At 43.2% G+C, this 21435-nt stretch overlaps 1 protein-coding gene across 1 annotated transcript in view; it reads right to left on the reverse strand.

The window, feature by feature from the left end:
* Positions 1-3850: 3850 nt before the first annotated feature.
* The window catches only part of LOC129824900 (uridine diphosphate glucose pyrophosphatase NUDT14-like), a 37685-nt gene continuing 20100 nt past the window's right edge, over positions 3851-21435 (reverse strand). Inside the window, exons 3-5 of the mRNA XM_055884455.1 lie at positions 20308-20372; positions 17573-17894; positions 3851-10207 (exon numbers count right to left, since the gene is read on the reverse strand). Coding sequence (XP_055740430.1) covers positions 9958-10207; positions 17573-17894; positions 20308-20372 — 637 coding nt within the window. The 3' untranslated portion in view covers positions 3851-9957. The remainder of the gene's footprint in view (positions 10208-17572; positions 17895-20307; positions 20373-21435) is intronic.

Consider the following 21435-nt stretch of genomic DNA (forward strand, 5'->3'; position numbering starts at 1 on the left):
ATTATTTCTGTTTTTGAATTTGGCGCCCTGCAATTTCACTGGATGTTGACAAATCAATCCCGTTACCGGGATCTGAGCGGGAAGGGATCACTAAGAAGTTAAACCTTAAAATGAATATACACTGTTCAAAAAAATAAAGGGAACACTAAAATAACACATCCTAGATCTGAATGAGTGAAATATTCTTATTAAATACTTTTTTCTTTACATAGTTGAATGTGCTGACAACAAAATCACACAAAATTGATCAATGGAAATTAAATTTATCAACCCATGGAGGTCTGGATTTGGAGTCACACTCAAAATTAAAGTGGAAAACCACACTACAGGCTGATCCAACTTTGATGTTATGTCCTTAAAACAAGTCAAAATGAGGCTCAGTAGTGTGTGTGGCCTCCACGTGCCTGTATGACCTCCCTACAACGCCTGGGCATGCTCCTGATGAGGTGGCGGATGGTCTCCTGAGGGATCTCCTCCCAGACCTGGACTAAAGCATCCGCCAACTCCTGGACAGTCTGTGGTGCAACGTGGCGTTGGTGGATGGAGCGAGACATGATGTCCCATATGTGCTCAATTGGATTCAGGTCTGGGGAACGGGCGGGCCAGTCCACAGCATCAATGCCTTCCTCTTGCAGGAACTGCTGACACACTCCAGCCACATGAGGTCTAGCATTGTCTTGCATTAGCAGGAACCCAGGGCCAACCGCACCAGCATATGGTCTCACAAGGGGTCTGAGGATCTCATCTCGGTACCTAATGGCAGTCAGGCTACTTCTGGCGAGCACATGGAGGGCTGTGCGGCCCCCCAAAGAAATGCCACCCCACACCATGACTGACCCACCGCCAAACCGGTCATGCTGGAGGATGTTGCAGGCAGCAGAACGTTCTCCACGGCGTCTCCAGACTGTCACGTCTGTCACATGTGCTCATGTGCTCAGTGAGAACCTGCTTTCATCTGTGAAGAGCACAGGGCGCCAGTGGCGAATTTGCCAATCTTGGTGTTCTCTGGCAAATGCCAAACGTCCTGCACGGTGTTGGGCTGTAAGCACAACCCCCACCTGTGGACGTCGGGCCCTCATACCACCCTCATGGAGTCTATTTCTGACCGTTTGAGCAGACACATGCACATTTGTGGCCTGCTGGAGGTCATTTTGCAGGGCTCTGGCAGTGCTCCTCCTGCTCCTCCTTGCACAAAGGCAGAGATAGCGGTCCTGCTGCTGGGTTGTTGGCCTCCTACGGCCTCCTCCACGTCTCCTGATGTACTGGCCTGTCTCCTGGTAGTGCCTCCATGCTCTGGACACTACGCTGACAGACACAGCAAACCTTCTTGCCACAGCTCGCATTGATGTGCCATCCTGGATGAACTGCACTACCTAAGCCACTTGTGTGGGTTGTAGACTCCGTCTCATGCTACCACTAGAGTGAGAGCACCGCCAGCATTCAAAAGTGACCAAAACATCAGCCAGGAAGCATAGGAACTGAGAAGTGGTCTGTGGTCACCACCTGCAGAACCACTCCTTTATTGGGGGTGTCTTGCTAATTGCCTATAATTTCCACCTTTTGTCTATTCCATTTGCACAACAGCATGTGAAATTTATTGTCAATCAGTGTTGCTTCCTAAGTGGACAGTTTGATTTCACAGAAGTGTGATTGACTTGGAGTTACATTGTGTTGTTTAAGGGTTCCCTTTATTTTTTTGAGCAGTGTATATATTGCTAATCTATAGGACAGAACCCTATAAATGTAGTGGTGGAGGGGTCTTATAGCCCTTCCCCTTCTATTAATACAACATAAGCATAATCAATTATTATAATACATCAAATATTTGGTGCAGCCCCGATCATGACCCCAAGGTGACCCCCCATCAGGTGCTGTAGGTTTCCTGGAGGCGGGCATGTAGTTTACCCCCGGAGATGCGTTGTGAAGACAACACTATCCTCTGGAGAGCCTTGCGGTTGTGGGTAGTGCAGTTTCCATACCAGGCAGTGAAACAGCCCGACATGACGCTCTCAATTGTGCATCTGTAATATTTTGAGAGGGTTTTAGGTGACAAGCCACATTTCTTCAGCCTCCTGAGGTCGAAGAGGCGCTGTTGCACCTTCTTCACCAGACTGTCTGTGTGGGTGGACCATTTCAGTTTGTCCGTGATGTGTACGCCGAGGAACTTAACTTTCCACCTTCTCCACTGCTGTCCCGTCGATGTGGATAGGGGGGTTCTCCCTCTGCTGTTTCCTGAAGTCTACGATAATCTTCTTTGTTTTATTGATGTTGAGTGAGAGGTTGTTTTCCTGACACCACACTCCGAGTGCCCTCACCTCCTCCTTGTAGGCTGTTTCGCCATAGTTGGTAATCAAGCCCACTACTGTTGTGTCATCTGCAAACATGATGATTGAGTTGGAGGCGTGCATTGCCATGCAGTCATGGGTGAACAGGGAGTACAGGAGAGGGCTGTCCAGATGGGATAGGACAGTGTGATGGCGATTGCATCGTCTGTGGACCTGTTGGGGCGGTATGCAAACTGTAGTGGGTCTAGGGTGGCAGGTAAGGTGGAGGTGATATGATCCTTGACTAGTCTCGCAAAGCTCTTCCTGGTGACAGAAGTGAGTGCTAGTCATTTAGTTCAGTTATCTTTGCCTTCTTGGGTACAGCAACAATGGTGGCCATCTTGAAGCATGTGTGGACAGCAGACTGGCATAGGGAGCCAGCTGGTCTGCGCATACTCTGAGGATGCACCTAGGGATGCTGTCTGGGCCAGCAACGGTTAACACGTTTAAATGTTTTACTCACGTCGCCCACGGAGGAGGCGGTGCAGTCCTTGGTAGCGGGCCGCGTATTATCTTCAAAGTGGGCAAAGGTGTTAGGTTTGTCTGGAAGCAAGACGTCGGTGTCCGTGACATGGCTAGTTTTCTTTTTGTAGTCCATAATTGCCTGTAGACCATGCCACAAACATCTCATGTCTGAGCCGTTGAATTGCGACTCCACTTTGTTCCTATACCGACATTTCGCTTGCCTTGCGGAGGGAATAACTACACTGTTTATATTTGGCCATATTCCCAGTCATCTTTCCATGGTTAAATGCGGTGGTTCACGCTTTCAGTTTTGCGCGAATGCCAAAATCTATCCACAGTTTCTGGTTAGGGTAGGTTTTGATAGTTAAGGTGGGTACAACATCTCCAATGCACTTCCTTATAAACTCACTCACCGAATCAGCATATAAATCAATGTTATTCTCTGAGGCTGCACGGAACATTTCCCAGTCCACGTGATCAAAACAATCTTTAAGCGTGGATTCCAATTGGTCAGACCACTTCACAAAATAGATGGCATCATGAGAAATAACAATTATGTGGATATATTGAAGCAACGTCTCAAGACATCAGTCAGGAAGTTAAAGCTTGGTCGCAAATGGGTCTTCCAAGTGGACAATGACCCCAAACATACTTCCAAAGTTGAGGCAAAATGGCTTAAGGATAACAAAGTCAAGGTATTGGAGTGGCCATCACAAAGCCCTAACTTATTGTGGGAAGCTTGTGGAATGCTACCCAAAACGTTTGACCCAAGTTAAACAATTTAAAAGGCAATGCTACCAAATTACAATTGAGTGTATGTAAACTTCTGACCCACTGGGAATGTGATGAAAAAAATAAAAGCAGAAAATTTAATTCTCTCATCTATTATTCTGACATTTCACATTCTTAAAATAAAGTGGTGATCCTAAATGACCTAAAACAGGGAATTTTTACTAGGATTAAATGTCAGGAATTGTGAAAAACTGAGTTTAAATGTATTTGGCTAAGGTGAATGTAAACTTCCGACTTCAACTGTATATATACACAGTACAACGTAAAAGTATGGACACACCTACTCAAGGGTTTTTATTTTTACCATTTTCTACATTGTAGAATAATAGTGAAGACATCAAAACTATGGAACATATGAAATCATGTAGTAACCAAAAAGTGTTAAATGTGTCAAAATATATTTTATATTTGAGATTCATCAAAGTAGCCACCCTTTGCTTTGATGAGAGCTTTGCACACTTGTGGCATTCTCTCAATCAGCTTTATGAGGTAGTCACCTGGAATGCATTTAAATTCTTCATTAGCATACTCTTTATTATTCTGAATTCCAGATAACTGACGTGCCCAAAGTAAACTGCCTGTTACTCAGACCCAGAAGCTAGGATATGCACATACTTGGTAGCATTGGATAGAAAACACTCTTAAGTCTCTAAAACTGTTAAAAGTATGTCTGTGAGTATAACAGAACTGATATGGCAGGCGAAAATCCGAGGAAAATACATCCAGACCTTTTTTTCCCCTGAGGTCACATGCCATTTCTATGCTAGCCTATGGGAAATAGAAATAGATAGGACCCATATTGCAGTTCCTATGGCTTCCACTAGATGTTAAGTCTTTAGAAAGGGTTTCAGGCTTGTTTTTTGAAAAATGAGCAAGTATTTGTAGTTTTTCCAAGGCGCATGAATGAGGTGCGCACTCTTCGTTATTGAACATACTATTCTCCGTCTTAAATAGTATTGTTTATTTAGATATTAGAGTACCTGAGGATTAATTTTAAACATCGTTTGACATGTTTGGACGAACTTTACAGGCAACTTTTTGGATTTGTTTGTATGCATGTTGAATGAGTGCATTACTGAGATCATTGGCGCCAACTAAACAGCCAACTAAACTTTTTTGGATATAGAGAAGAACTTTATCGAACAAAACGACCATTCATTGTGTAGCAGGGACCCTTGGGATTGCAAACAGAGGAAGATCTTCAAAAGGTAAGTGATTTATTTAAATCGCTATTTGTGATTTTGTGAAGCCTGTGCTGGCTGAAAAAGTATTTTGATGTGGGGCGCTGTCCAGAGATAATCGCATGGTATGCTTTCGCCGTAAAGCCTTTTTGAAATATGACAACGCGGTTGGATTAACAAATTAAGCTTTTAAATGATGTATGACACTTGTATTTATGAATGTTTACGATTTTTGGATTTTGAATTTCGCTCTATGCAATTTCACCGGATGTTGTCGTAGGTGTCCTGCTAGCGATTCATGCGCCCAAACAGGTTAACAGATCTGCCTTGTTAAAAGTTAATGTGGAATTGCTTTTGAGCAAATCAGTTGTGCTGTGACACAGTAGGGTGGTATACAGAAGATAGCCCTATTATGTCAAGAACAGCTCAAATAAGCAAAGAGAAACAACAGTCCATTACTTTAAGACATGAAGGACAGTCAATCCAGAAAATGTCAAGAACTTTGAAAGTTTCTTCAAGTCCAGTCGCAAAAACCATCACGCTCTATGATGAAACTGGCTCTCATGAGGACCGCCACAGAAAAGGAAGACCCAGAGTTACCTCTGCTGCAGAGGATACGTTCATTAGTTACCATCCTCAGAAATTGCAGCCCAAATAAATGCTTCAGAGTTCAAGTAACAGACACATCTCAACATCAACTGTTCAGAGGAGACTGTGTGAATCAGGACTTCATGGTCAAATTGCTGCAAAGAAACCACTACTAAAGAACACCAATAAGAAGAAGACACTTGCTTGGGCCAATAAACACGAGCAATGGACATTAGACCGGTGGAAATCTGTCCTTTGGTCTGATGAGTCCAAATATGAGATTTTTGGTTCCAACCGCCGTGTCTTTGTGAGGACGATCTCCGCATGTGTGGTTCCCACCGTGAAGCATGCAGGAAGAGGTCTGATGGTGCTTTGCTGGTGACACTGATTTATTTAGAATTCAAGGCACACTTAACCAGCATGGCTACCACAACATTCTGCAGCGATAGGCCATCCCATCTGGTTTGCGCTTAGTGGGACTATCACTTGTTTTTCAACAGGACAATGACCCAACACACCTCCAGGCTGTGTAAGGGCTATTTGACTAAGGAGAGATGGAGTATTGCATCAGATGACATGGCCTCCACCATCATCCGACCTCATCCCAATTGAGATGGTTTGGGATGAGTTGGATCGCAGCAAACAAGTGCTCAGCATATGTGGGAACTCCTTCAAGACGTTTGGTAAAGCATTCCAGGTGAAGCAGGTTGAGAGCATGCCAAAAGTGTGCAAAGCTGTCAAGGTAAAGGGTGGCTACTTCGAAGAATCTCAAATATAAATATACGTATTTGTTTAACACTTTATATATACACACACAAACAGTATTCAGACCTTGACTTTTTGCACATTTACAGCCTTATTCTAAAAGCAATTCACACACAACGCCCATAATGACAAAGCGCAAACAAGTTTTTGCAAATTTATTAAAAATAAAAAACACACATTTTTATTTACTTAAGTATTCAGACCCTTTGCTATGAGACTAACTTGAGCTCATCCTGTTTCCATTGATCATCCTTGAGATGTTTCTACAACTTGATTGGACATGATTTGGAAAGGCACACAACGCACCGGTCTATATAAGATCCTACAATTGACAGTGCATGTCAGAGCAAAAACCAAGCCATGAGGTCAAAGGAATTTTCTATAAAGCTCTGAGACAGGATTGTGTCGAGGCACAGATCTGGGGAAAGGTACCAACACATTTCTGCAACATTGAAGGTCCCCCAAGAACACAGTTGCCTCCATCATTCTTAAATTGAAGACTTCTGAAACCACCAAGACTTCCTAGAGTACAGAGTCTGAATAATTATGTAAATAGTTTTTATTTTTAATAGATTTGCAAAAATGTTGAACACTGTTTTTGCTTGTTCATTTACGGGATATTGTGTATAGATTGAGGGACAAAAAACGATTTAATAACAAAATGTGGAAAAAGTGAAGGGGTCTGAATACTTTGAGTGCACTGTGTGTGTACACACCAAAAATATAAACGCAACATGTATAGTGCTGGTCCCATGTTTCATGAGCTAAAATAAAACATCCCAGAAAAGTTCCATACGCACAAAACCTTATTTCTCTCAAATGTTGTTTACAAATGTGTGTTTACATCCCTGTTAGTGAGCATTTCTCCTTTGCCAAGATAATCCATCCACCTGACAGATGTAGCATATCAAGAAGCTGACAGCATGATAATTACGGGACAGCAGGTAGCCTAGTGGTTAGAGCGTTGGGCCAGTAACCAAAAGGTTGCTCGATCGAATCCCTGAGCTGACAAGACAAAAATCTGTCGTTCTGCCCCCTGAACAAGGCAGTTAAACCCACGGTTCCCCGGTAGGCAGTCATTGTAAATAAGAATTTGTACTTAACTGACTTGCCAAGTTAAATAAAGGTTAAATAAAATAAAACAATTACACCTTGTGTTAGGGAGAACACAAGTTATGGGTAGGCATAAGCCATGGACAGTTAACCCGATGGCAATTTGAATGCATACGAAATCCTGGAGGCCCATCGTCGTGCCATTCATCCGTCGCAATGACGTCATGTTTAAGCATGATAATGCACAGCCTCATGTTGCAAGGACCTGTATACAATTCCTGGAAGCTGAAAATGTCCCAGTTTGTCCATGGCCCGCATACTCACCAGCCATGGACACCCATTGAGCATGTTTGGGATCGATGTGCAAGACAGCGTGTTCCTGCCAATATCCATCAGCTTTGCACAGCCATTAAAAAGGAGTGGGACAACAGTCCACAGGCACAATCAACAGCCTGATCAACTCTATGAGAAGGAGATGTGTTGAATGAGGCAAATCGTGGTCACACCAGATACTGACTGGTTTTTTGATCCACACCCATACTTTTTTTTTTTTTTTTTAAAGGTATCTATCACCAAAAAATACATATCTGTATTCCCAGTCATGTGAAATACATAGATTAGGGCCTAATGAATTAATTTCAAGAGTCGGAATTCCTTCTATGAACTGTAAGTCAGTCAAATCTGAAATGATTGCATGTTGCGTTTATATTTTTGTTCAGTATAGTACCACTGATCTTTACCAAGTTTTAGCGGAAGGGGCCATGAATCCACACATTCATATCTTGCCAAAAGAAAGGTTTTTCTTGAGAAGATTTGTCAATAAACCATTTAGGACTTTGACAGTCCGTGATATTGGCAAACTACATAGAAAATGTTACGACATATTTGTCATCAGTACAATACCCAAGGGTTAAAAAGCCTTTGGCTAAAAGGTGCAGAATGGGGATCCCTGAATGTCACCTCATCGAGAGGGGGAAACCGTATCCGACCTAAGACGTTAAGCGATAAGTGATTGTTGTCTTAAGCTCTTTCTTTCCCAAATAGGGTTGCACAATTTCGGAACCTTTCCCCAAGTTCCGAGGTTTTTCAGAAATTCCGCTTGAAAGATTTATAGTAAAACTGGAGGGAATAATCGAGGATGGAATCCTACAGCTGGGAATCCTCCATCCGGGATTACTGAAAACCTGGGAACGTTTTGCAACCCTAGTTTCAAACCACTATAGACTTGGATAGCTGCTGTTGTCGATTTCTGTGGAAATTGGGGTGTTTTGAAGTGGTCTGGCCAAAACAGCCATGGGGGAAAGGGGGGTTTAACTGTTGTGAAGCTGAGAGACATGGCCCAAGTTAAAAAGAGCAACCATTTTGCTTCGAGCCTCACACAGTGCAAGTATCAACAAAAAAACAACTTTCCCCCCACGTCAGGTTAAAAAACATCACAAAACAGCACTATGGGCTCGAGGTGCTATTCCAGGAAGCTGGGTTAAGTACCATGCTAAACTTACTCCGACATGTTACAAGCTAGGTTTTCAATTTCCCAAAACAAAACGCCCATTGAGCCTCCGTAGAATGGAGCAGGGTCATAGGGGCTCGACATCACTTTCCTTCATTAGGAAAAAACGAAACGCTGTCTGAGATACATAAGAACGCTGTCGTTCTCAGCCAATATCGGTGAAGCCTTCCTGTTAACACACATGTAGAAGTGTGAGAGCAATTGTCCACCAGAAGGTTCTCACAATATCACAATTATTCATATGGTGGTTACTAGTGTTATCACAATGCGCAGTATCACGATACTCAGAATTATCGCAGTATCGTGATGAGTATTGTGTAGTATCACGATATTACAATACCTCTGAGTATTGTGATACGGAGTGTTGTGGTACTGGTATTGTGACATTAGTAACTGAAATAAAGCTTATCAGTGTAGAGGTAGGTGATATTCCTGTGGTAGTTAAAAGAAGCCTCTATCGAAAGCACAATTTCTTGTGACCTCAGAGCACGCACTACTGTAGTGACATCCCTGGATTCAATGCAATGCTTACAACATATCTAAACGCCTAAGCAAACTGAAATGTTGATTTGTTTTTAGACCATGATCAAACAACCAACTATCAAAGTATTGCTTAGAGAAGTGTCCCCCAGTCCTGGACGTGAGGGACCCAAAAGGGGAAAACACTTTTTTTTCTAGCCCGGCAGTTACTCAAGTCATTCATTTGTTAAATTAGGAGTGTTAGTGCTTGGCTTGGATAAAAATGCCCTGTGTAGATCATAGAGAAAGTAAGCAAGGCGTGCCTGGAACAGCTGTGGTAATTTAACAGACTCAGCAACGACCGTCGAATGTGATAAGCTCTGGCACTGAATAAGAAACAACATTTTTGCACTCCTGGAACGTAATCAAATCAACTGCAGACGAGCAGCTCTGAACAAGAGCGATGTTGCCATCTTCGTGACCTCTGAGGAAAAAGTTACACAAACAAAAAGTGAATATGGCAAGTTTTAGAGGAAAAGGAATTAAGACCAAAAATTTGACAACCCCCCCCCAAAAAAGAACACAGTTAGTAACAAGACAAAAATGGTTGCCATGGGGCCATTTTATATGGAAATTGTCAGAGGCAAGGTGTTGGGAGTAGATTGAAGTTGTCTCTAACCACTGACACAGGGTCAGATATTTTTCTCCATACCCTTAATAGTAAAGATAAGGCTTGGGGTTAGGGTCTTCTGATCCCAGATCTGTTGTTAACTGCAACTTCTACCTCAGGCTCAAGAGTGCAAGGACGGGGTTGGGTGGGTTACACGTTGGTGGAGATCTTGTACTTGGGCGACATGTTGTTGTGGAACCAGATGAAGCTGAAGATGACGCTCATGGTCTTGGGGATACTCTCGTCGTAGGCAAAGGTCATGGCCTCGTGGAGGGGCACTTTGACCACTTCAATCAGCTCCCCCTCCTGAGGCACGCCTCCGCCCTTGCCCACGCGGTTCTCGTCCGACACCTCGGCGTAGAACATGGTCTGTTTGGCTCCTGTCACGCCTACGCCGGAGCTGTCGAGAGAGAGGTGACACACACATGAGGTCAAAGGTCAGGTGACTGGCATGTAAGCCTGTTTAGTATTTCACACAGCAAATGTTATCCAGCTAAATTTGGAGGGTTTTAGCAGTCAGTTCAAAATCAAAGATTGTCCCAAACCAATGCCAAAGCTTTTGAGAGATCACCATGACAATCCCAGGTGAAACACCACCAGCTTGGAGTTGGTGGAGAGGGAGTGGTGAGTGTAGTGTGTCTATAGGGCGATGATGATGATCCTCTTTGGGGCTTGAGGATCCCCATGACAGGCTTCCCCTCTACACTTAGATTCCTCAATTCTCCCCACATGACAGCCATATCAAAACACCGTCCACAGGCATCTAAAATGAGCCCACAGCTAGGGGCCAAGTAAGGTCCCTTAATCCTGATTGAGGAATCCAGGAAATCATCCTGTAAAAGGTTCGGCGGGAGGTGTAGGGTGACGTTGCCCCTAGATGCTGATCTGAATTCGGGAGGGAAAGCTGATCCTAGACCTGCACCTACGGGAACACTCACCCCAGACCCTGGCTGGGATCCAAGAGTTCCAACAGCCATTGCTTCTGCTACCGAAGATAGCACATCAGTTGTACACCATCCACAGGCAGCTAAAACAAACAAGAACTCAAGTCCTTTTGTTCACCTGACCTAGAATTCCTCACAATCAAATGCCGACCATAGTATCTCTCAACTCTCCTCGGTTATCGTCACAGCCGTGTATATCAAGCAAGCGGATACCAAGACGGCCATCAAGGAACTTCACTGGACATTACGAAAACCATATATCCTGAGGCTGCATTTATTGTAGCGGGGGATTTTAACAAAGCTAATCTGAGAACAAGGCTACCTAAATTCTAATCTGCATATCGTTGCAGTACACGAGCGAGTAACACTCGACCACTTCTACTCTAACTTCCGCAATGAATACAAGGCCCTCCCCTGCCCTCCTTTTGGCAAATCTGACCATGACTCCATCTTGTTGCTCCCCTCCTATAGGCAGAAACTAAAACAGGTCACCCCCATGCTTAGGTCTATCCAACGCTGGTCTGACAAAATCAGATTCCACACTTCAAGATTGCGTCGATCACGTGGACTGGGATATGTTCCGGGTAGCCTCAGACAATAACATTGACGTATACGTTGACTCGGTGAACAAGTTAATAAGGAAGTGTATGAAATGTTGTACCCACTATGACTATTAAAACCTTCCCTAACCAGAAACTGTAGATTGATGGCAGCATTTGCGCAAAACTGAAAGCACGTACCACTGCATTTAATTATGGCAAGGCAACTGGAAACATGGCCGAATAGAAACAATGTAGTTTTTCCCTCCGCAAGTCAATCAAACAAGCAAAGTGTAAGTATATAGAGACAAAGTGGAGTCGCAATTCAACGGCTCAGACATGAGAGGTATGTGGCAGGGTCTACAGTCAATCACGGATTACAAAAGAAAAACAGCCCCATTGCGGACATCAACGTCTTGCTCCCAGACAAATTAAACAACTTATCTGCGCACTTTGAGGACAATACAGTGCCACCAACACAGACAACTACCAAGACTGCGGGATCTCCTTCTCCGATGTGAGTAAAACATTTAAACGTGTTAACACTCGCAAGGCTGCCGGCCCAGATGAAATCCCTAGCCGCGTCCTCAGAGCATGCGCAGACCAGCTGGCTGGTGTGTTTACGGACATATTCAATCAATCCCTATCCCAGTCTGCAAGAGGGCCACCATTGTTCCTGTTCCCAAGAAAGCTAAGGTAACTGAGCTAAACGACAACCGCCCCGTAGCACGGAATTCTGTCATCATGAAGTGCTTTGAGAGACTAGTCAAGGATCATATCACCTCCACCCTACCGGTCACCCTAGAACCACTCCAATTCGCTTACCGCCCCAATAGATCCACAGACGATGCAATCACCATCACGCTGCCCTATCCGATCTGGAAAAGAGGAATAACTATGTAAGAATGCTGTTCATTGACTACAGCGCAGCATTTAACACCATAGTATCGTCCAAACTCATCATTAAGCTTGAGACCCTGGGTCTCGACCCCGCCCTGTTCAACTGGGTCTGGGACTTTGACGGGCCACCCCCAGGTGGTGAGGGTAGAAAACAACATCTCCACCCCGCTGATCCTCAACACTGGGACCCCACAAGGGTGTGTTCTCAGCCTTCTCCTGTACTCCCTGTTCACCCACGACTGCGTGGCCATGCACGCCTCCAACTCAATCATCAAGTTTGCAGACGACACTACAGTGGTAGGCTTGATTACTGACCAAGACGAGACGGCCTACAGGGAGGAGGTGAGGGCCCTCGGTGTGTGGTGTCAGGAAAACAACCTCTCACTCAACGTCAACAAAACAAAGGAGATGATCGTGGACTTCAGGAAACAGCAGAGGGAGCACCCCCCTATCCTCAGGAGGCTGAAGAAATGTGTCTTGTCACTTAAAAACACAAACTTTTACAGATGCACAATCGAGAGCATCCTGTCGTGCTTTATCGCCGCCTGGTACGGCAACTGCTCCGCCCACATCCGCAAGGCTCTCCAGAGGGTAGTGAGGTCTGCACATCACCGGGGGCAAACTACCTGCCCTCCAGGACACCTACACCACTCAATGTCACAGGAAGGCCAAAAAGATCAAGTACAACAACCACCCGAGCCACTACCTGTTCACCCTGTTATCATCCAGAAGGCGAGGTCAGTACAGGTGCATCAAAGCTGGGACCAAGAGACTGAAAAACAGCTTCTATCTCAAGGCCATCAGACTGTTAAACAGCCATCACTAACATTGAGTGGCTGCTGCCAACATACTGACATATCTCTAGCCACTTTAATAATTAAAAATTGGATGCATCAGTCACTTTCAACAATGCCACTTTAAATAATGTTTACATACCCTACATTACTCATCTCATATGTATATACTGTACTCTATACTAGAGGTCAACCGATTAATCGGAATAGCCGATTAATAGCCGATTTCAAGTTTTCATAACAATCAGTAATCGGCATTTTTGCACACCGATTGTGGCCGATAACATTGCACTCCACGAGGAGACTGTGTGGCAAGCTGACTACCTGTTACACGAGAGCAGCAAGAAGCCAAGGTAAGTTGCTAGCTAGCATTAAACTTCTTATAAAAAAAACAATACATTTTAACATAATCATTAGTTAACTACACATGGTTGAGGATATTACTAGATTATCTAGCTTCTCCTGCGTTGCATATAATCGATGCGGTGCCTAATTTTTTTATTTCTCATCGAATCACAGCCTACTTCACCAAACGGGTGATGATTTTTTATTTATTTATTTATTTAATTTTTCCGTTATTTTACCAGGTAAGTTGACTGAGAACACGTTCTCATTTGCAGCAACGACCTGGGGAGTAGTTACAGGGGAGAGGAGGGGGATGAATGAGCCAATTGTAAACTGGGGATTATTATGTTAGCAATGTTAACAATTGCATTCATGAAAAAAGCACTGTCGTTGCACCAATGTGAACCTAACCACAAGCATCAATGCCTTTCAAATCAACACACAAGCACATATTTTTTTTAACCTGCATATTTAGTTAATATTGCCTGCTAACATGAATTTCTTTTAACTAGGGAAATTGCGTCCCGTGCAAGCAGAGTCAGGGTATATGCAGCAGTTTGGGCCGCCTGGCTCGTTGCGAACTGTGAAGACCATTTCTTCCTAACAAAGACCATATTTAATTTGCCAGAACGGTACATAATTATGACATAACATTGAAGGTTGTGCAATGTAACAGCAATATTTAGACTTAGGGATGCCACCCGTTAGATAAAATACAGAACGGTTCCGTATTTCACTGAAAGAATAAACGTTTTGTTTTCAAAATTATAGTTTCCGGATTTGACCATATTAATGACATAAGGCTCGTATTTCTGTGTATTATGTTATAATTAAGTGTATGATTTTATATTTGATAGAGCAGTCTGACTGAGCGGTGGTAGGCAGCAGCAGACTCGTAAGCATTCATTCAAACAGCACTTTCCTGCATTTTCCAGCAGCTCTTCGCTGTGCTTCAAGCATTGAGCTGTTCATGACTTCAAGCCTATCAACTCCTGAGATTAGGCTGGTGTAACCGATGTGAAAAGGCTAGCTAGTTAGCAGGGAGCGTGCTAATAGCGTTTCAATCGGTGTCGTCACTCGCTCTGAGACCTTGAAGTAGAAGTTCCCCTTGCTCTGCAAGGGCTGCGGCTTTTGTTGAGCGATGGGTAACGATGCTTCGAGGGTGCTGTTGTCGGTGTCCCTGGTTCGAGCCCAGGTAGGGGCGAGGAGAGGGACGGAAGCTATACTGTTACACTGGCAATACTATAGTGCCTATAAGAACATCCAATAGTCAAAGGTATATGGAATACAAATGGTATAGAGAGAAATAGTCCTATAATAACTACAATCTAAAACTTCTTACCTGGGAATATAAAAAAAGACTTGTGTTAAAAGGAATCACCAGCTTTCATATGTTCTCATGTTCTGAACAAGGAACTTAAACGTTAGCTTTCTTACATGGCACATATTGCACTTTTACTTTCTTCCTCACTTTGTTTTTGCATTATGTAAACCAAATTGAACATGTTTCATTATTTATTTGAGGCTAAATTGATTTTATTGATGTATTATATTAAGTTAAAAGAAAAGTGTTCATTCAGTATTATTGTAATTGTCATTATTATAAATAAAAATATATAAAAAAAGAATAAATAAAAATTGGTATCGGCTTATTTTGGTCCTCCAATAATCAGTATCGAAAAATCATAATCGGTCGACATCACCTCGATACCATCTACTGCATCTTGCCTATGCCGTTCGGCCATCGCTCATCCATATATTTATATGTACATATTCGTTCCTTTACACGTGTGTGTATAAGGTAGTTGTTGTGAAATTGTTAGATTACATGTTAGATACACTGCATGGTCGGAACTAGAAGCACAAGCATTTCTCTACACTCGCATTAACATCTGCTAACCATGTGTATGTGACCAATAAAATGTGATTTGTCACGTAGAGTAGGCCAGTAGGCTAAACTGAAAAACCTAACCTCTATCAAATTAAAATATGGAGGAGCCACAAAAGTATTTCTGTAGTGAATCCGGAAGAAAAACAACAGTACTGCCATCCAAAGTATCCATTATGGGACAACTAAAAACAATGCTGCCCCATCAACAGCTCAATCCAAAATGGTTCCCCCCTGGAACTGAAAGAGAGGCTCCTTTTGTAGGGGAAGCCCCTCCCATCAGAACATACCCAGCACTAATTAATTAAGCAATTACCTTCATCAAAGCCTACATTTTCCACTCAGCTAAACATAATGAATTACATATATTGCAACATGTTTCTCATGATATAATATACCAATATAACCCATTTACAAAATCCCATCCCTACTGACATGGAGTCTTCCAATATGCCCATTCATATGAACGAGCCATTCAGGACAGGCACTACAAAGCCAGCCCGATTACCGTAGCTCTGGTCCCTATCTCTTAAATACAAGTTAAACTAAATGCATGCTCTTCAACCGATCGCTGCCTGCACCTGCCCGCCCGTCCAGCATCACTACTCTGGACGGTTCTGACTTAGAATATGTGGACAACTACAAATACCTAGGTGTCTGGTTAGACTGTAAACTCTCCTTCCAGACTCACATAAAACAATTCCAATCCAAAGTTAAATCTAGAATTGGCTTCCTATTTTGCAACAAAGCATCCTTCACCCATGCTGCCAAACATACCCTCGTAAAACTGACCATCCTACCAATCCTCGACTTCGGCGATGTCATTTACAAAATAGCCTCCAACACTCTACTCAACAAATTGGATGCAGTCTATCACAGTGCCATCCGTTTTGTCACCAAATCCCCATATACTACCCACCACTGCGACCTGTACGCTCTCGTTGGCTGGCCCTCGCTTCATACTCGTGGCCAAACCCACTGGCTCCAGGTCATCTACAAGACCCTGCTAGGTAAAGTCCCGCCTTATCTCAGCTCGCTAGTCACCATAGCAGCACTCACCCGTAGCACGCGCTCCAGCAGGTATCTCTCACTGGTCACCCCCAAAGCCAATTCCTTTTATGGCCACCTCTCCTTCCAGTTCTCTGCTGCCATTGACTGAAACAAACTACAAAAATCTCTGAAACTGGAAACACTTATCTCCCTCACTAGCTTCAAGCACCAGCTGTCAGAGCAGCTCACAGATCATTGCACCTGTACATAGCCCATTTATAAATAACCCAAACAACTACCTCTTTCCCTACTGTATTGATATATTTTGCTCCCCAGTATTTCTTCTTTGCACACTCATCTACCATTCCAGTGTTTTAATTGCTATATTGTATTTACTTCGCCACCATGGCCTATTTATTGCCTTTACCTCCCTTATCTCACCTCCTTTGCTCACATTGTAAATATACTTATTTTTCTACTGTATTATTGACTGTATGTTTGTTTTACTCCATGTGTAACTCTGTGTTGTTAAATGTGTCGAACTGCTTTGCTTTATCTTGGCCAGGTCGCAATTGTAAATGAGAACTTGTTCTCAACTTGCCTACCTGGTTAAATAAAAGGTGAAATAAATAGAATATGCCTACTGTTTGTCTATTAAATCTTTAAATATAGAAGTCATTCACCTCATCTTTGGGTTCAGCATTTTACACACTTTGAGCAAATCAATTATTCACGACAGCGTGTGTGTGTGCGCACCTGTATGAAGCTATGGGTGTGTGTGTCTGTATGAAGCTATGGATGTGTGTGTCTGTATGAAGCTATGGATGTGTGTGTCTGTATGAAGCTATGGGTGTGTGTGTCTGTATGAAGCTATGGGTGTGTGTGTCTGTATGAAGCTATGGATGTGTGTGTCTGTATGAAGCTATGGATGTGTGTGTCTGTATGAAGCTATGGGTGTGTGTGTCTGTATGAAGCTATGGGTGTGTGTGTCTGTATGAAGCTATGGATGTGTGTGTCTGTATGAAGCTATGGATGTGTGTGTCTGTATGAAGCTATGGATGTGTGTGTCTGTATGAAGCTATGGGTGTGTGTGTCTGTATGAAGCTATGGGTGTGTGTGTCTGTATGAAGCTATGGGTGTGTGTGTCTGTATGAAGCTATGGATGTGTGTGTCTGTATGAAGCTATGGATGTGTGTGTCTGTATGAAGCTATGGATGTGTGTGTGAAGCTAGACGCTAATCTTGGGTCAGTTTTGCATTTTCCCAGCTAATGAATACAGTTAGGATTGCAGGAGGGGAAGCTACTCCTAGATTTGTACCTAGGGGAAACTTCAGCCGGGAGCCATACGTGCACGCACACACACACCTGTACGAGGTGATCCTCCGCAGCTTGGTGACTGGCACGTCGTAGCCACACTCCTCCAGCACCTCTTGCCTGGCAATCTCCTCCAGCGACAGGTCGGCCTTGTCCACCAGGCCTGCACACAGCTCGTAGGTCATACCCGCCGAGCCCGGGGGCTGGGGGGTCTTGACGCCCTCAGCCGTAGCAACAGCCTCCTCCTGGGGAGTCTCGCCGATGGGAGTTTCTGGGATAGCAGTGGCTGCAGCCGCAGCCCCCTCTTCCTCCTCCCCCGCCGCTGCCTGCACGGCTGGCTCCTTGGTCCTCTCCCACTCACACATGTACACGGCTGCGACAGGGTGGAGGGAGAGTGAATGGGGAAGAGCAAGATAGCAACATGTGTTACACTATAGTGACCTGGGGACCCAGATACATCACTGAGAAAAAGGTATCATTCCTTTCACTTCTCAACAATAGGGATTGCGCAGTTCATACAAAAAGTCTACGTTTTTATTCTTCAAATAGGCCACCATTGAAATTATATAATAAGATTCTGACAAACTTTGTATAGTAAAATCGTACCCCTATAGAAATCACTACACGCATACCTCTACACACCCCTGAACTTGTAAAAACCTTGCTGGTGGAAGTCAACACCGTAATAAGAGACTGGTAAAAAAAAAATATATATATATATACTTTTTAAAAAAAAAAAAAAAAATACAATTGGGACACAGATACACTTCCCTCCGTATGCATCGACATTGAAGCTAAAATGTTCTATACTCCAAGATTTGGATTTGAGATCAAATGTTTCATATGAGGCGACAGTACAGAATGTCACCTTTCATTTGAGGGTATTTTCATTCATATGTTTTACTGCTCAGAAATTAAAGCATTTTATATATATCTAGTCCCCCCGTTTGAAGACGTCACTTTTTGGACAAAAAACACTTAGTGTATTAAAGTAGTCCAAAGTTTAGTATTTGGTCCCATATTCCTAACACGCAATGACTACGTCAAGCTTTTGACTATACGCACTTGCTGGATGTATTTTCAGCTTGTTTTGGTTGGGTTTCAGTTTACGTTTAGCCCAATAGTAACTGAACGGTCAATAATGACTGGAGTAACTTTCTGTATAAGTTAGTAGATAAGATGTTTCTGAACACCAGTCCTGAATGCAATAAAAATCATGAATAATGAGTGAGAAAGTTGAGGCTACAAAACATAATAAACCTCTAACCCATTATAAATAGCAGAGGAGATTAGCATTGTATTTTAGAGGGGATATGATCTTGGTCCCTCTAACTTTCTCAGTTATTCACAATTCATTCATGATCATCCATAATTAGTGTTGCATCGACATAAATGTAGAAATGTTCAGATACATCTTCTATTCTTACTTACAATAAAAGTGACTCCAAAATGACAATACATCGTTCACCGTTCACTTCCTTTTGGGCTAAACATAATACAAAACAAACAAAAAAAACCTGTAAATGCATCCAACAAGTTTGTAAAGTCACAAGCTTGATGTAGCCATGGAATATAGTAGCTAAGATGGGGAGAAGTCTGTCCATAATAAAGCGCTCCTCTGCCTTCTTAAACACCGTCAACAAGGCAGGTCCTACAGGCCCTAGTTTTGTCGGACCTAGACTACTGTTCAGTCGTGAGGTCAGGTGCCACAGAGGGACTTAGGAAAATTGCAATTAGCTCAGAACAGGGTGTGCACGGCTGGCCCCTTAAAAGTACACTAAGAGCTAACATTAATGATATGCAAGTCAATCTCCCATGGCTCAAAGTGGAAGAGAGACTGACGTCAAGTGTTGACAAGCCGAATGTACCGAGCTGTCTGTTTAAACTACTAGAACACAGCTCGGACACCCATGCATACCCAACAACACATGCCACCAGAGGTCTCTTTTTACAATCCCCAAATCCTGAACACACTACGGGAGGCGCACAGTACTACAAAGAGCCATGACTACATGGAACTCTATTTCACATCAGGCAATTGATGCAAGCAGTAGAATCAGATTTAAATTTTAAAAAAAGTTAAAAATACACCTTATGGAACAGCGGGGGCTGTGAAGCAACAAACAAACATAGGCACAGACACATGCATACACACACAATAACATACGCACTATACACTATATTGTGTTGTAGATTTGTGGTAGTAGCGTAAGAGCCTGAGGGCACACACTTAAAGTATTGTAAATCCTGTTGTGAATGTATAGTAATGTTTTTTTTAATTGTTTAACTGCCTTAATTTTGCTGGACCCCAGGAAGAGTAGCTGCTGCTTTGGCAGATACAACATAGACCCGAACCCTGGTGACCACCACAGGTGTAAAGGTGGCTGGAGGCCGGGAGGAGAGAGCATGTTAGCCCTTTCTCGGTAGTAGACAAGCCGCGACAGTGCCAGACCGATCCCGGGCCACGTGTTACGGGGGATATTGTTCCACTTGACAGGCTCAAGTGGCAGTTCAGCAAAATCCAATATAATACACAGGTGCTGGCTAGGAAACTTGCAATGTGACAATAGCAGCACTTCCCGACAGTGATGAAGAAAGGTTGTGGTGGGTTCGATTCTGACCCACGCCCTTCTAACACTTTCTCCACCTTACTTTCAATTCCTGTCCCTCTTCATTGTCAAATAACTATGAAAAGGAATGTCAATTCCCAGTCCTTAGCAAAAGGTTGTTCTTACGGAGCAAACATGATTTGATTGGTCGAGGAGAAATTAAGTAGGGAGTTTTACCTGGACGGAACTGCTTGACCAAGATGAAGCAGTGTGAGGTGGTGTTGAAGATCAGCACCGAAACACTGGAAATAAAAGGGGGAGAAGAGAAAAATTATTCAGTTTGTTTAATTTACAATTTTTTGGGGCACAAGCAAAAGTGAAGTAATAATATTGTTAATAAACTAAATTAACTATATTACATGACATCACACACAGTGCACCAATTTCCTGCTTACAGAAATCAACTACAAAATACATATCTGCCCAGACTGCCCTAATTCCTTCTTCCTAATGTAGCTACAGAAGGGCACAAACTTGAAAATATGCTATTTGAATTACATCGTTCTAGTTTAAGAAGGAAGTCGCCCTGTTGTGTTGATGATAGTTGAGCGTTTACTCCACAAAATGAGATAGTGATTTCATACCAAAATTAGAATACAAACACAAGCCATACATTTTGGCAGTGTAATATGTCCATGGATAGTCCTCAAATTCTAAACAAAAATATAAAACGTATCATGTAAAGTATTGGTCCCATTTTTTTAAATAAAACCTCCTAGATATGTTCCATATGCACAAAAAGCCTATTTCTCTCATATTTTGTGCTCAAATTTGTTTACATCCCCGTTAGTGAGCATTTCTCCTTTGCCAAGATAATCCATCCACCCGACAGGTGTGAAATATCAAGAAGCTGATTAAACAGCATTACAGGTGAACTTCGTTATTGGGAGAATAATAGGCCACTAAAATATGCAGTTGTCACAACACAATGACACAGATGTCTCAAGTTAAGGGATCGCGCAATTGGCATTCAGACTGCAAAAATGTCCAGAGCTGTTGCACGTTAATTTCTCTACCATAAGCCGCCTCCAACGTCGTTTTATAGAATTTGCCAGTACGTCCAACCGGCCTCTCAACCGCAGGCCACATGTAATTACGCCAGCCCAGGATCTCTGGTTTCTTCACCTAAGGGGTCGACTGAGACCAGCCACCTGATGTAACAGAGGAGTATTTCTGTCTGTAATACTAATTTATGGAGGAAAACTCATTCTGATTGGCTGGACCTGGCTACACAGTGGGCGAGCCTATGACCACCCAGGCCCAACCATGACTGTGCCCCTCTGCCCAGTCATGTGAAATCCATAG

Source organism: Salvelinus fontinalis, chromosome 27, assembly GCF_029448725.1.
Source record: "Salvelinus fontinalis isolate EN_2023a chromosome 27, ASM2944872v1, whole genome shotgun sequence".
In the NCBI taxonomy this organism is placed as follows: Eukaryota; Metazoa; Chordata; class Actinopteri; order Salmoniformes; family Salmonidae; genus Salvelinus; species Salvelinus fontinalis.